Source organism: Primulina huaijiensis, chromosome 1 (assembly GCF_012295235.1).
Source record: "Primulina huaijiensis isolate GDHJ02 chromosome 1, ASM1229523v2, whole genome shotgun sequence".
NCBI classification, from domain to species: domain Eukaryota; kingdom Viridiplantae; phylum Streptophyta; class Magnoliopsida; order Lamiales; family Gesneriaceae; genus Primulina; species Primulina huaijiensis.
The window spans coordinates 2,747,293-2,762,854 of NC_133306.1; the positions used below are offsets into that span (position 1 = coordinate 2,747,293).

Below are 15,562 nucleotides of genomic sequence, written 5' to 3' on the forward strand. Positions count from 1 at the left end.
AGACACGATCTATCAACCGGATAGGATTCAATCCAAAAAAAATCATGTTTGGGTTTGAGATTTTCGGGTTCAGGTCAGATCGGGTTGGACCCGATAGCTGACCCGAAAAAAATGATCGTGTTGGGTCGGGTTCGGGTCAACCCGGATTGACCCGGTTGACCCGAAAATTTAATTTTTTTTAAAAAATATATAATTAATAAATATTGCTTACATTCAACTCGGTTGACCTGAAAATTTTAATTTTTTTTAAAAATAAATAATTAATAAATATTGCATACACTTTTATATATTGTATGTCTGAAAAAATATTTATTTTATATTTATATCATAAATTTTCATAATTTAATATTTAATTTGAACATTTTTTATTTTTTAAATAATTGTTTATTTGATTTAATAAATATATTTTATTTTTCTACAATTAGACTTTCAAATTTAAATAATATATATGAAATAGATTTTGTTATTATGTGTTTAAATTAAATTATTATTATTTTGAATTTTATTTTATTTTATTTAAAAAATTCAAGATCGGGTTATATGGGTTGATCGAGTTGATTCAGGTTCAGGTTCAGGTTCGGGTTCAGACTTTTTGGGTTGGCTCGGGTTTGAGTTGGGTTCGGGTTGAACAATTTTGAATAGTACTATTATTCAACCCGACACGACCCACCTAACCCACTCGAATTGACACCCCTAAAAAAAGTGTTTAAGAGAGTTTTTATTAATTTTAAAGTGATTTTTCTATATATTATTTTGAAATGTGTGAGAAATAAAGTAGAAAATGTTTAAAAATAAAAGTCTAAAATTAATAAGACTAAAATTAGAATATTTGAAGAAAAATTGCTTTCAAGATTAATTTTTAATAAAATAAAAATAATATCCTTAGTCTATATTTCATTTATCTTTTTAATTATCTAAATTTTAGTATTCGCACGGAATTCATAATGTATTTATATAATTAATTATTATTACATTTTGAATATTTTTTTACGAAAATTAATTTATCTTTTTAACAAAAAAATCCTGAAAAATGCTTACCAAAAACTCTTCCAAACAGTCCTTAAATTTATCTTTTATCTGTGTGAAGGAACGTGCATTGCTAGTTTAGGAATAGTTTTTCGGATGCAATTTTTATTGTTTTAATTTTCTATAAATCAATAGGGTGTGTTTGGTTGAGTGGATTAAATAAGGATAGATTAATAGTCAAATATTTATCGTTAAAATTTTAAGATGTTTTAATAATCATTTTGACCCGGTTTAAGATCCAATACTATTGATCAAATAGTTATCCATAAAATTGGATCTTAAACCGGGTCAAAATGATTATTAAAACATCTTAAAATTTTAATAATAAATATTTGTCTATTAATCTATCCTTATTTAATATACTCAACCAAACGGAGCCTGTAGAGTACAAATATTAGAAATAGAGAAAGATTTCATAAAAAGTAGGTCCCCTTGCTTCATTAACGGTATATGTATATATTTATTAAAGTGATTAATTTAAGAATTTGTAATAAATAGATAGATTTTAAGTAACTATTTTTATAACAGTAAAAAACGGTAATAAAATTATCTCAAAGTTAATTTTATTAGAAAAATCTTCGATTCCATCTTATTCATAAAAAAATATTTTTTTAAATTGTGAATAAAAATGGGTCAATTCGTATCTAATATTTTATTTGATAAATTAGTTTGATAATGGATAATATCTTATTAAATTTGAGACCTTTAAAATAATTTACTTTTGATTTCATGGTCTGTTTTAATAATTATATATATTAAAAAATTGTTAAAAAAATTTAATGCAAGTTAGATGTTATTTAATGGAAATACTATTGTTTTCTTAAACATCAAGCTATAGATTTACTTTTTTTCTCTATCTTTTTTTTTATATTTTTTAATTATATATCAAAATTATAATATAATTTATCGCTATTTTTTATAATTATATTTTTACTATTATTCCAGATGCTCCATACCCAGATACAGCCAGACAGACCATATTCCAGAACTATATATATATATATATATATATATATATATTTCTGGCCAAATTTCTAGAATTACTGAAATTAGGGTTTCTGCGAGCGAGCGAACGAAGATCGAACTGGAACTGCAATAGGCACTTCCACTCGGCTGTTTAATTTTTATACGGGGAGACGTGAATTTCTATTGTACCTGGCAAGATGGTCGAGAGGAAACTATACAAGACGAGGCTATGCCTGTTGTACCAAAGAGGCCGTTGCTCTCGCCAATACTGCAACTTCGCTCATGGCTCTGCTGAGCTCCGTCGCTCCTTTAATGGTGATTTAGAATTTTTGTATTTTTCCTTTTTTGCATCTTCTCTTATCTACACTGCATGACTCTTACCGCAGCGATTACACCAGGTTATCCAAGCCTAACTGTTGGGGTTACGAATCCTTCATTTCGAATTCATTTTAGCTATTAGTCGTTTCAATGCATTTAAGGCAATTCTATTGATCCAAACTCTTTATACTACACCTTTTTCCTGATTCCGCTCGTTTCTTATTCAGTTGTTTGTTTGGAAATTTACAACGATGATGGAGCTTTATGCTTGAGATTCTAAGTGGTGCATGAAATATGTAAAGTAGATAAAATGCTTATGAAATGAACGAATGTTATAATTCCACGTAAGTGTAAACAAATTTATAATTTTTATGGAAGGATTAAAGGTAGTAATTCCACATGTATATAAACTTGTTTCTTATGGATCGCAAGTGAGCATGACCATATACATCCGTATGCCTAATTATCGATTTCCTCTTTTTGTTGGTTCGTTAATTGAAGAAAGAAACTATGTGCATGAAACTTTTAGTGCGGATTCTGGAGACTTTGCTAGTGTATATTCACTGACTCGGTATCTGTCATCAGAATGGATTTTGCTGGTTGGTTTGCCTTTATGCTGCTTTGATGTTGTTTCCTCGGCTTCTTGGTTTATTTTAATGCATCTTGACACAGCAGTGTTATAAGAGGGATCAGAAATAATTTCCAGGGGATGTATTTCACAGTTCTCATAAGTCATCAGCTGATTTGATAAATCATCCAAATATCTGAGATATTTCTGCAGTTAGTAGAGAATGTGGTACTCTCTTCATTGATTCTCTATGATCGACACTGCAAAAGATCATCCAAACATATTATCCTATTTTAATTCTGCAGTGTATACATTATTCGAGAATGTGGTATTATCTTCAAGTGATGTATATCCTTAAAGGAGAGGGATCTCTTGGGTTTCTTGTCTGGTAATTAAACTTGCACGTGGAAGGCTATAGTTTAAACATTCTGTGGACATGAGAAGAATTCAGCAGCATTGCTTTATATTCTTTCTACAAAAGAGGCCGAGGACATCTTATCTTTTGAGTTGCTTCCATGATTCTCAAAAAGGATTTTTTTCTAGATATAAAAGCTCAAATACCGGTATATTGTTATCTATCTCTATATGAAAGTCGTGAATTCCATGGCTTATATGGAATCTGCAAGAAGGCACTATAACTTGTCATAATTTTGTTTCTCATGTTATTCCCTGTGATGATGGTAAGCTAAACTTCATGTTAATTACTGTCTTATGGTTTTCTGCTCGTGCAACATGTGAAGTTAGTGATTATGTCATTGCTATAGCTTTATTTTTTGTTCAAATTGCAGGTAGGCAGGAGTATGGTGGTAGAGATTTGAGAGAAAGTCTTGGCAGAAATCGTTCTCCATTGCGCAAATATTCACCTAGGAAGGATGACCGAGCAAAACATTCATCTCATGGTAAGATGAAGCATTTTTGCATGTGGATCCAGTTTTGTCATCACGTTGATTTCCCATTGTCTTTGTTGATGTTTGGTTACTATGATCTGCAGGAAATAGTCCTCGCTCTCCTATGAAAAGAATGTAAGTTCATTTAAATTGTTTCTGCTCCTTCCTTTTTGACTGGTATGATTGCATCGAGTTTTTAAATTGTGTGGAAAACTCATTTGTTATGGGTATAGTTGATATCATGTTTCAGAGGCCATTGATTTCTTTAAATTTCCAAACCATAAGTTTGGCTTTTTTTCTTTCTTATATCATATTGTGAGAAACTGCCATCAATCTCATGGAGCAAAATTTTAATGCTAGCTAAATTTCACTCTGCACATGTTATATGATCACTCTTGTGACCTATTGTTTTTATTGTTTGAACTTCAAATTTTAATGAACTCTTATGTTTTTATAGATTTAATGGAACTAACTGGCTTCCTAAGTTCAAAGTGTTTATCATACCCCAAATTTATGTGTAAAAGGCCAGAAGAAAAGTATAGCAAACCCACATACGTGTCTTGTCACAAGCATACTTGTATGAATTTGTAATCAGGGTTTTTTCCTCTTCTTCAACATTTTGTACTTTCATTGCACCTGTTGGTATGATTTATCTCCACTTTCTTCTGAAAAGAAGACTAGTGTATATGTTCTATCTACATGAAGCCCGTGATCAGGCATCTTTTCAAATTTGTTTTGTTTTTGAAGAAATGACCCATACTCGAAGAGGAGGGACAAGCCTGTAGAAAAATAGTATCTAAAAGTTGAATTTGTTCATGAATTGTTTTTGCCTTTGTGGTTCACATTTATTTATTTGTATTTTCTGTTTACGCTTCACTAGCACCTGATTTATTTTTTTGGTTATATTCTCTCGAGAACATCAAGCTGTGTGCTCTTCTTAGCATACTTTGTCTGCTGGTGGTAATTAGTTGCACTTCCTGTCTTTTTTATGAGCTTAACATGATTCAATTTACCCAGTATTGGCCTTCTTTAATTTTTCTTGCCGCATCTGCTAATTCTGTTCATGTGCAGTGACAGAAATCACAGGAAGAGACAGCGATTGGATGGAACCCATGATTATTCTGGCAGTATGAGAATGTCGGATGGGGATGAAGATCGAAACAGAGAAAGAACATGGACACCCTCTGATTCCAAAATTCTTCTAGATGAACAGGTTTGATGGCTACTTTCTTTTGGTTTTGTAAGTTGCAGCATCATTTGTTTCAGTGTTTGGGATATTAATTTTGCTAGTGGTATTATTATCTTCATCTTTCTTTTGTTCAATTATGTGCAGCTGAGACACATGCTTACTGAAATTAAGATACTTGACAATGACAAACAGAAGCTCGAGGTTAGTTAATTTGTTCGAGGTTTCTTCTTTTGTGTCACTGTTGTGGTGGAAATTAAATGGTATGACATCAATTTCTTTTATTTGGGTGTGATTAATACACCTTTTTCCCCGAGTTTTTGTGATATACTTTCTGTTTTCTTTTTGTATCAAGTAAAAACATTCTATTTTGTTAATTATTATTTTGTATTGTATACAACTTGTTTCAGAAGTTTTATCATATATATAACACAGACAGTGAAGAGGCAAGATGGAATTTCGTCTGAGGAAATTGGATATTTTTGGACTGCATTTATAATAATAATAATCCTTTGTATTCCTTCATCCACTGGCCATATAATGGGGATATATTTTTGTCTTTACATGGATTATGTTGTATACAACTTGTTTCAGTAGTTTTATCGTATATATAACACAGACAGTGAAGAGGCAAGGTGGAATTTCGTATGAGGAAATTGGCTAGGTTTGGACATCATTTATAATCTTTTGTATTCCTTCATCCAGAGGCCATAGAATGGGGATATGTTTTTGTCTTTCCATGGATTAGAGTGAAGAGACACATCGTGCTAAAGCGGCCTTATCAGCTATCTTCTTTATTTATTTACTTAGTTTACTATATGTTTCCTGGTGCAATCTGAGGATTTGTTAGACAATAGCATCGCTTCCAGCTCCGTTGGGTTTAACACCAACATAGCATAGATAATGGGATTCAACTTTTTTTATACCTTCATAGGAAATATCTTATTTACTTCTTTGTTTCTCTCTTTGGGTTTCATCATGAATAATTTCCTCAATTTAAGACAATTATTATTGCGCACTTTACTTGCCTCATAAATCTTGAAGCATAACCTTGTCATGTATTAAAAGATCTTCCTGGAAGAGAAGGTTCAAGAAGCAGATTCTCTGACTTTGAAAATTCATGACCTTGAGATGCAACTTTCTAAAGAGAAAGAAGAAGCCAAAAGGTATTTTGCTATAGTTGAGGCTTTTGTTCTTTTCATCTTTGGTTTGATGATCTTTTGGATTGGAGGATTTGGATTTGATGGAGCATTTGAAGGGAAGATTTGAAATGAGCCCATATTACGATGGATTTGAAATCTACCGCAATTCCTCAAAAAATAACCAGCTGTGATTTGAAATCCATTGTTTATAAGATTTATCCAAATAAACCAGTGGATTTGTTATTATGGATTTGAAATCTTTAGCTTCAAATTCATCAATCCTAATACAATATTAGGGAATTTTGTACTCCGAATACTTGGGGGGAAAAATTATTGATGCTGATACCATTTTTGAAGGTTTGGGTAAGATGATTATGCTATCATTTGGGTACCTGAGTCTGCGTTTTATTATTCTTTTGAATTTTTAAGGATAATCCTTGTAGTTGAATCTGAAACAAAATGTTCCTGTAAAAATCATTTCTCACATGATCAATTTTTAAAGATTTTTATCTTTATTTGGAATAATTTTTGCCAATGGCCATGTCAACTTCACACCCAACATATCTTCTTTCTAAACCCTAGTTTTGTTTAATTATCTGTTTCTGTTTGTTTTCCAGGGTTAATTCAAAAATTAAGAAGTTCATAAAAGCACATAATAGACACTTGCGACTACAAGAAGAATTGAAGAGGCATGTTTTGGTTTTGATGTCTTAGTTTGTTCCTGGATCGCGTTGGTTTCTTATTTTAGCAAGGAAGTTTCTAGAGTGAATTACTATGTATTTGGTTTTTACAGGTCCCATGCTCAAGTTCTGAAGTTGGGTGACCAGCTGGACTTTAATGCTGCCAGACAAGGATCAAACGAAGAAGATTCAAAAATTAATGACTTGAGTGAAGATGAAATTGGTGTTAATAATGCAAGCCCTTTGAATGAGTGTCAGATTAATTCTTCTCCAAGCCAGAAAATGTCACGAGGCTACCTGGAAGCCCACGATGCATCAAATCATGGTAGTATATAAGTACATTCATATAAAATAAAAAGCTAATTGAAGCCTATTGGCGAATGATTCGTATCCTTTGGTGATTGATGCATGTCTTTACTTATTTACGATTTCCACTATCATTTAAACTCCAAATTTGTGTTTCTGTGTTAGGTTAAGCTTCTCAGTTAGCATGGATCTTCTTGCTTTTCTTTTGACACATATTGCAGCCAACAGAACCATAATCCCTTGTATTAGAAGATGTAGAGCATAGCTTTGGTTGTCCATAACTCCTTGTTTGTTTTTAGTTTTTTTGAGTCTCCGATTGATTTATCATTGTAAAGAAACGTTAACTGAATTTAGATGAAGAATTGTTCAATTTGGACAGATGTGAAAACGTAAAATGAAGGGAACAGTGGCTACATTATGAGTCAGATGTTATCGATGGTGAATTGTGATGTTAAACTTATCTCGTAGGATTTGAGTCATTTGAGTGTCCTTTAACTTTTAAATACAATCTTCGGAATAACTTGAGATCCATCCATTCATGTATTTCTTTACTGACAATACATACATTGATCATTGAATATAGTCAAAGGAGATCGAACTGAGATCAGGGGAACTAGGCTGGAAAAGCCTTCTCGCCACACCGAGCATCGTGAGCGATTGGTCTGGAGCAAAGAGTCCGATGCAAATAATAGGTGTGGCCCCTTGGCTAATGAAGACAAGCCTAGGAGAGAAACATACCAGCCTCCTGATGTTGCCTCAGCGGATAAGGTACCTCCTCTATTCTCCAGCGACGTTCCTATCATCTTATTCTATATGATCATATTGCAGTAAAATAACATCCCCTATTCTAGATTGCATTACTAAAATCATCATTGGTTTCTAATTTATCCAATTTTGTCCCATTAAAGTAGTTTATGGCATTGAAATGTAATTTGAATCTTCAACAGGATGACTTTATAGTTTGAGTTAAAAGTTGGCGATGATCATGAATTTTATGCACGGTATTGCTATTATCATCAGCTCTAATGAGGACTCTGTTGTACCTTTGTGCTATAAAAGGTACCTGAGATGGGCCTTGTGCTGCCGTCAACTGGTTTAGCGGCTCATGCAGTGGATGAGTATATTGAAGATCCTGAAATGGATGAAAGGTTTCAAGTAACTAGAGCTGCTTTGACTAGAACTGAGACAGATGTTACATTGAAGTTCCCGATGTTACCCTTTCCTCCACCACCACCTCCGGTACCTCAGAATGTCTATTCACAGGTTGGCTTGATTTGATAATAAAACATTCTCTCCCGTTCTTTTACGAGAAACATGCATTTTGTGAAGTCATATGTCTCGATGCTTGCCATCTACCTGAACCTAGAATTATGAATTATTACATAAAACTAAATCTCAACCTAGTCAAATTCTACGTCACTTATATTGTACTCGAGTTGTGTTTTTGGGACCTTCAAATTATTGCAGTATGAAGGCGATGACGAACATGTGGACATCGATGAAGCGGACGAGGAGACGGTGGAAGTGGATATCATTTGAGTTCGATGTTTCCATTGCCATTTCTTGAACGAGTAAACTAGAAGACTTCCAAATTGATGTGCATAAGTTTTAAGGTTTTTCCCTCCGGTTTTGTATGGATTAACCTGGCTTACAGATGGTTGATATGATTCTGGAAAAGTTACTGAAGAACGCACTTTGCTATCTTTTATTATTTTTTGCAATATTATTTACTCAAAATGCCGTTACTCGTGCCTTTGGTAAGTTGAGGTATAAATTCAAGTCGAATTATGCAGGAACGTTCCGTGAAACCAGTATTTCATTGGTCAATACCATCCTAATACTAGCTATTTGGTGACATATCGGTCAATACGACCCTAAACTTCGGGAAATTCTTTGATATGAGTCCCCAATCTAACAGCTTGTGTGCTTGTGAAATGCTTTCTTTCGTGCTAACCAAAAAACATACCAAAATAACAGTTGACAAATTGATCTCGGTTTGAAGACAATTTCTAGCCGTATAACTTCGAATCTAAAAACAGATCATACTCGTAATAAACATGAAAGTATATATTTCCCTTTAAAATATTAGGTCAAACCTTCACCGGATTAAAAGGGATGGAACGACATTCGAATTAATCTCAGTCACATGCTCATATAACAAAGATTGCCGTTAACCAACGCTGGTTTCACGGAAAATCAGCAAGAAAATTATCTGAGGAATCTTGAAGATGGCACATATCTAACCAACTTGTGGCTCTTCCTCCAGGCATCTGGGGCATTTACATCTGAAGCCATAGTCAGCAAGCAATTCATGTCTCTCTTTATACGGAACATCCTCGTCTATGTACGAAATTGTTACCTGAAAAATGAGTAACATTTTAAAATGCGATAGCTCGTGATTCATTATCATAAAAATACAAGCCTAGACTACTACTGTAAGATACAACTGAAAATCCATGTATAAATTGTTTAAAGTTCTTTCTGACCCCATTGGATGTATAAGTTGCCTTGAAAGTCGAGGAGCAAAACATGAATTTCAGAATGTTTCATCACTGCTGAAAATTGTACATCTTATTGTGCATGAGAATTCTTTAAGAAATTTTCTAATTAGTTCATTTCCACCTTTCTCATTCAATTAGCCAGGTATTGAACCATGGTCAAGATTTTGAAATGACTGATTACCTCTTCTCCTTTACAGATGGGACGTAGAGCAACTATAGTGGCTTGGCCATCCCTGTCCTATTAAAACAAAAGCATGCTTTCATAACAATCCTCTTGAATTCCAAACAAAATAAGAAGGGGATTATTCATATAGTATATACTTGAGAAAACGAGGACCGCTAAAATTACTGAGCAAGTTATTGAGTAGAAGTTGGACGATTTGAGGAACATAGAGCCACAATGGAGAAAGAGATATTAAGAGAGTAAAATGACAATGATGCTTAACATTACTTTCTTTGTTTCATTAAATGAGTAGAAGGGGTAGTGTTTCATTATGCTCAATTGGTGACCGAAACATGACACTTGTGCAAAAAGGACCTTAGGAGAGAAATGACAATGATGCTTAAGATTATTTTCTTCGTACCATCAAAATGTGTAGAAGGAGTAGTGTTGGTGTTCCATTATGCTTAACATGTATCACCCCTCATAAATCACATGAAACACCATAAGGTTTCAAAATGGAAGACTAAATAAGCAAATTCATCATCCACCGAAGAAAAAAAGACTTGGCACGAGACGTATATTACTGGTCAATATACTAGTCAAAGTGATTGCCTATCAAACATTTCAAAAAATCAATCTGAAAAGGGATAAAACGCTGCTGAAACATACCTCATCTCGCTTAAATGCTTTTGCATTAGGAATACAAGAATGATTAATACAACTCTGGAGAGGAAAGAACGCGGTCCCTATGCAATGTATAAAAGTGTCGAACTTCCATAAGTTTCGACTCTACCAAAGTGGAGAGGGGAATATAAAATCGCATGTTCTGCTTACGAAGACAACTGATTTAGAACATCTTCTACCTTCGCAAGAAATTGCATAGTCATCCCCAAGAGCATTGAGAAAAGGTTTTGTGATCCTTTCAGCTTCTCTCTGAAATAGGATTCTAATGAAGTTAAAGCTTTTGTGCAGGAAAAACCTTGCCGATACCTCATGTTCTAAGTTCTAACCTTCTGAGAGGATGGAAGATCATCGATGTACAAAAAGTAATCCTCAACTGGAGATGCTACAATCAAATCACTGCAATAATTTCATATCAGCTTTAACACTTGTATGCATATAACAACTAACAAGCATAACCGAGCCAGAAGGAAGCTTGTAGGACAGTCGCCTCTACTGAGTAGTATAATGTTACTGTTGAATATCTGAAGATTAGATAATTATGTTATTTCATTTGGTAGGTAGTTAGATAAGTGTTTACCTGCAGCATAGTTTTTTAAAATTTAAATTAGATTAGATTAGGTTAGATAGCATTTTATTTTGATAGGAGATGTATAAATGTGTGGTGAACGCTTCTGTAATGAATAAGATGTCCAGAATATTTTCTTAACACAAAAACCACAGCTACATATTATATATACAAAAAGATCTGACTTCATCCCCTCTAAATTTTATGATTTTTAGTTCTTACTCTCCCCCCACAGCGAATCTTCTTGCTCCAGCATGAATGAAGACTAAGAATTAATCTAATGTGTGCAGATGACATAGTTCACCACATAAAGTGACAGCAAAAAGACTGGTTTCACTACGAACTTACAGGTTATTAAGCTCAAACATGCCGATAATATGACCATAGATTTCTAGGGAGAATACTTGGAAAAGTTAAGGACTTCAAATTTCAATCAAAAATTGCAGGGCAGTGGTTTTAAGATAGGAGTTGTAGCTGATTCAGAAGTAATTAGGATACATGGAGCACATTCCTTCTCGTAGATGGCTTCCTTCAGCAGCTGCAGAGACTGAAAAATAATAAGCATGCCATTAGAGTATCTTTTGTAAGTTATGAGAGAAATAAGGACCATGCAGCAAATTATCAAATCTAAAAAATAAGCAAAAGCTTCAGAATTTGCACTAATTTCTACTTCCATGTGAGGAACACATTCTTCAAATTGAAATCAAGAAAGATCAATGTTTGGTGTTCCACCAAATAAGTATTTTGATAAGACATGGGGATTCGGTTATATTACCATTGGGCTTATGCTAGTGAGTTGAGGTTAGCGAGTTCTAATTAGTGATTGTAAATACCAGTCAACGTAAACATTTAGATATAGATGAATACTGAATTTGGTTTTTCTTGTCTCATTATCTGCTTCTCTCTCCAATCCCATTTTTAATCCCTGCTTTCTTCTTTCTCTTAAATTCTAGGAGCCCACTCGCTCAAAAAATGATATCTTAATACCAATTTAGGTCATATCATATTTACTTCATATTTTTTAAATGTTAAGAATGATTGATTACCTCTGACGCCAAGTCCTTCACTTGTGTTCTAAATTCAGCTTCATCACATGAATCAACATCTGCTGGCAGAGCAATACAATCCCACCACCTAGAGAAAATGACACATGTTCAAAAACTATACCATGCATTGATACCAGAAATACTTGACATAGGAAACAGTATTACTGTACTTCAATACTATATGACTACCTTCAATGTTCATTTTCTATTAAGATAATTCATTTAACAAGCTCTAATTTGAATGTTAGTGAAAAAAAATCCGAGTCATGAGAGTCCCTTTGAATGAAATGTCAATCGGTATTTTAATATATGTGAAAACTTAATTTAATTGTAAAAGACTAAAACATGGTGGCAGTGAGCACCATGCTTTTCAGTCATCTGCTGAAGACCATGCTTGAGAACTACAGAAAGTACTTAGAGCACGTTGTGCAGTTTTTAGATTTTCAACACAAGGTTTTGATGATACTAATTTTTTACGTTCATAAAATACACTATTTTAATACAGAGCAAGGTATGCTTCCGAAAACTTGTCTGCAGAAGTACCTTCTTTTGAATCCCATTGACACAGGTTTCCATGCCTCCACTAGCAAAGGCAAGGTATGTTTCCGTAGATTTGGGGGGTCATGCTTCTCCTTCTGTTCTACAAGCGCCGCTTTCAACTTTCTATATCTCAAAATGGCAAATGATATTGCCTGAAACATAATCCATGAAAGAAAACTATCAGTGAGCCTAAATAGATCAAATTTGGCGGTCATGGAACCAGATCACATGCACATTAAATGGTGGTCTAGGAGCCTAGGACTGTACGCATGAGACAAATATTGAGTTAGTTGAAAGGCATTATGCATTTACGTGGATTATTTATTTATTGGAAGAAATTGAATCCCCATTTCCTATCCTGGTTCTGAACTGTAATGGTTCAGTGTCTGTGAGTGCAAATATTAAGTTGCTCCAAATAGATCATATTTCATATTTTTAAAAATATCGTTAGAATGCCCATTCATTGCACAGATTCATATATTAAAATGTACTGGAAAAAAAACAGTCTTGGAAATCAATTTTCGATACCTTTTAGGACTGGTTACCAAATTTGTCAAGCTTTTAATTCTGAATTTGAGTAGCAGAATAAAGTTAAAGCACAGTATATCTTATCAATGTTCTATTGATGCTATGTTATATTGGCTGTGTGACATTTACTGCTGCTTTTTTTTTTTTTTTTTGTGAAAATTGCAACACAAAATGATGCATCTAATCAAAGGATTCCTCATCTCTACCATCTGAAATATAAAGAATGGTGTTTACGAAAATCCAAAATACAAACTTCCCAAGTGACCCGATTGGGCCTCACTCTATCATGCACACATGGTGATAATATGATTTCATTTATCAGAATCCTCAAGGTTCAATCTCTACAAGCATAGCATGACATTGATCCACAGTTTGTGACTCAAACTTCGCTAGTCATTGCAAGTTTTAGAGATTTCAAAGGCAATAAAAATTTAAAGAACAAAAAAGACAGAAGTTACCTTGGCAGCACAAATGAAGATATCGTTTGTTTCTGGAAGGAAAAATGATAGAAAGACAGAAGTTGGCCGAGGTAGAAAATAAAGGACAAAAGCATGTGGAAGGAATGACGGAATTATGTAGTTTATTTTAATAGCTTTACCATTAGCATGCTTTATGAATTTCAAAAGTGCTTCTAAATTTGATGTTGATGATCCATTTCCGAAGCAAAGCAAAGAATGGAACGAATGCCAGTCAGCTTCTGCACAAGATTTGCTACAATACTGAATCTTGTTAAATGTTGCATTCAAATATAAATAACTGTTGTGTAACAGTAACAACAAAGGAGGCAGCAGATACACAAGTTCCATTTGAATTCTTAGTGTTCTAGCATCTTGTATCTATAAAGAAGGAACCTCATTAAAATCACGCAAAAAGCCAAAATCATGATCAAGAAAAATAAATTCACAACCATATTGATTATTACCTGAATGCATAAACCTCATTCATGAAAGCAGTGAGTAAATTTTCATAAAAGGATCAAACCATTGTATTCTTAGACATAACAACCTTCAAGTAGGAATGATAAAAAGTCATGTTTGCTGCTTTAGAAAAAACACCTACCACCATTCATAAAAAGAACCACCTAATCTGGCAACATACCTGCAATAATAAGCTTCTTTGCATCCTCCCAGACATGGAACAACTGACGGCAAGGGGAACTCTGTTGAATAAGGTAACTGCAAGCCACAATTCATTAACGAATCAATGACATCTCGAGGAAGAGGGATTTTTTCATTTGAATCACTGGAAGAACATCCTGCCCCATTAAGTGATCTACATTCATCAACTGCAGAGACACCTATATCATGAAAATATAGTTTCCTCCCAATTTGAAGCTCTATCGAGCCGATGAATTGAAAGCAAAAGCTACACACCAAACAATCAATCTGCCACAATTAAAGAAAAGTATCTGAAATTAAGAGATCGGCGGAGAAATTTATCACAAAAAGGTGTACAAAGAAACATTGTGGCACATTCCACGACCTTATTAGAAGAATGCTGGGAACCAACGAGCATTTGATCCTTTAAGATAAGGTCACCTTCTTCAAAACCCACCTCACTAAAAACTCCTGAAGTCAGCCAACTAACCCGAGTTAATTTTTTTTCAAAAAAAAAAGATCGATATATAAGCATAACAGGCTGCGAAGAGTGCAAAACAGGTTCCAGGGGGGAGGCGACCAAGCACGTCCTTCGAAGAAAATAAAATTCAAATGTAGCTAATAATATTTCTAAAAATTTAACCTTGGCTCCAAAATAAATTTACTCGCTCTTAACTAAATCCAACCTCATCAGTTCAATGATAGGAACTCAGTGAAACAGAATTAAACAGTTCAAAATATAGTTAAGCAACAATACAGGCAAGAAAGATTAAACCCAAAAGAAGTACCTTTTCCATGCTGGCCATCTGGTTTAACTTTAAGTCTACATCGTCTTTCAGATACAAGGTCGTCGAAATATTCCTGTAAATTTTTTGTCAATAATTAATACTTCGCTAATAAAGAAAAGACAAGCATGCCTTAAATATTTTCGTGCCTGAACATGGAGAGGAGATGGAGGTTTCAGAAGAACGGAGATCTCTTCCAAGAAATCGTGGTCGATTGTAGAGACGGCAGCCTCCATCGCAAAGCGTGCGGTATGTTGGACTCTGTTGTTGCCGCAACTCGTCCCTCGTCCCTGTGTATAGATGGCCCCAACAATTAATAAAATTTCAATAAATAAGTTTATTTCGTTTAAAATAAGAAAATGAAATAAAATAAAACTGATTATAATTTGCAATGTGTTCTAATATTTTTTTTCTTAAACAAATATTCACTCATTTAAAACATTTATATGCCCATAAATTTAATTTATTCAACTTTTTATATTAAGGTGCAATAATTATCTTGCATTTGAATTGTTTTATAGTTTAATAGAATTTGAAATGTGATTTTACCACCAACTATAAGTAAAGTAATAAA

At 33.7% G+C, this 15,562-nt stretch overlaps 2 protein-coding genes and 1 long non-coding RNA gene across 12 annotated transcripts; 1 reads left to right on the plus strand and 2 right to left on the minus strand.

Annotated features, from left to right (window-relative positions):
- The first annotated feature begins 2,049 nt into the window (after positions 1-2,049).
- On the plus strand, positions 2,050-8,768 carry LOC140976739 (zinc finger CCCH domain-containing protein 13). Of its 5 annotated transcripts, none has more exons than XM_073441048.1 (12): positions 2,088-2,307; positions 2,896-3,558; positions 3,667-3,777; positions 3,870-3,900; positions 4,837-4,978; positions 5,099-5,155; positions 6,020-6,117; positions 6,711-6,782; positions 6,887-7,098; positions 7,663-7,847; positions 8,139-8,342; positions 8,547-8,768. In XM_073441048.1, the coding sequence occupies exons 4-12, from the start codon at positions 3,890-3,892 to the stop codon at positions 8,616-8,618; spliced, it is 1,053 nt and encodes a 350-aa protein (XP_073297149.1). In that variant the 5' UTR covers positions 2,088-2,307; positions 2,896-3,558; positions 3,667-3,777; positions 3,870-3,889; the 3' UTR covers positions 8,619-8,768. The 5 variants fall into 5 exon arrangements, with proteins under 5 accessions (XP_073297164.1, XP_073297132.1, XP_073297149.1 ...); XM_073441057.1 differs by lacking the exon at positions 2,088-2,307 and having other exon boundaries at positions 2,571-3,106; positions 3,184-3,558; XM_073441031.1 differs by lacking the exon at positions 2,896-3,558 and having other exon boundaries at positions 2,051-2,307.
- LOC140976769 (uncharacterized) lies at positions 2,494-2,774 on the minus strand. Its single transcript, XR_012175313.1, has 2 exons — positions 2,655-2,774; positions 2,494-2,577 (listed from the first exon to the last, which is right to left on the minus strand). It is a non-coding gene; the product is annotated as an uncharacterized lncRNA (long non-coding RNA).
- A 342-nt stretch (positions 8,769-9,110) lies between the features above and the next one.
- LOC140976715 (histone-lysine N-methyltransferase ATXR2) lies at positions 9,111-15,291 on the minus strand. 6 transcript variants are annotated; one of them, XM_073441001.1, is made up of 15 exons: positions 15,138-15,291; positions 14,992-15,064; positions 14,589-14,674; positions 14,205-14,491; positions 13,705-13,817; positions 13,565-13,596; positions 12,582-12,730; positions 12,039-12,126; positions 11,491-11,539; positions 11,341-11,395; positions 10,754-10,823; positions 10,607-10,676; positions 10,413-10,489; positions 9,762-9,813; positions 9,111-9,364 (listed from the first exon to the last, which is right to left on the minus strand). In XM_073441001.1, the coding sequence occupies exons 1-14, from the start codon at positions 15,222-15,224 to the stop codon at positions 9,772-9,774; spliced, it is 1,278 nt and encodes a 425-aa protein (XP_073297102.1). In that variant the 5' UTR covers positions 15,225-15,291; the 3' UTR covers positions 9,111-9,364; positions 9,762-9,771. The 6 variants fall into 6 exon arrangements, with proteins under 6 accessions (XP_073297102.1, XP_073297093.1, XP_073297086.1 ...); XM_073440992.1 differs by having other exon boundaries at positions 9,111-9,438; XM_073440985.1 differs by having other exon boundaries at positions 9,762-9,818.
- Between the last annotated feature and the right edge of the window lie 271 nt (positions 15,292-15,562).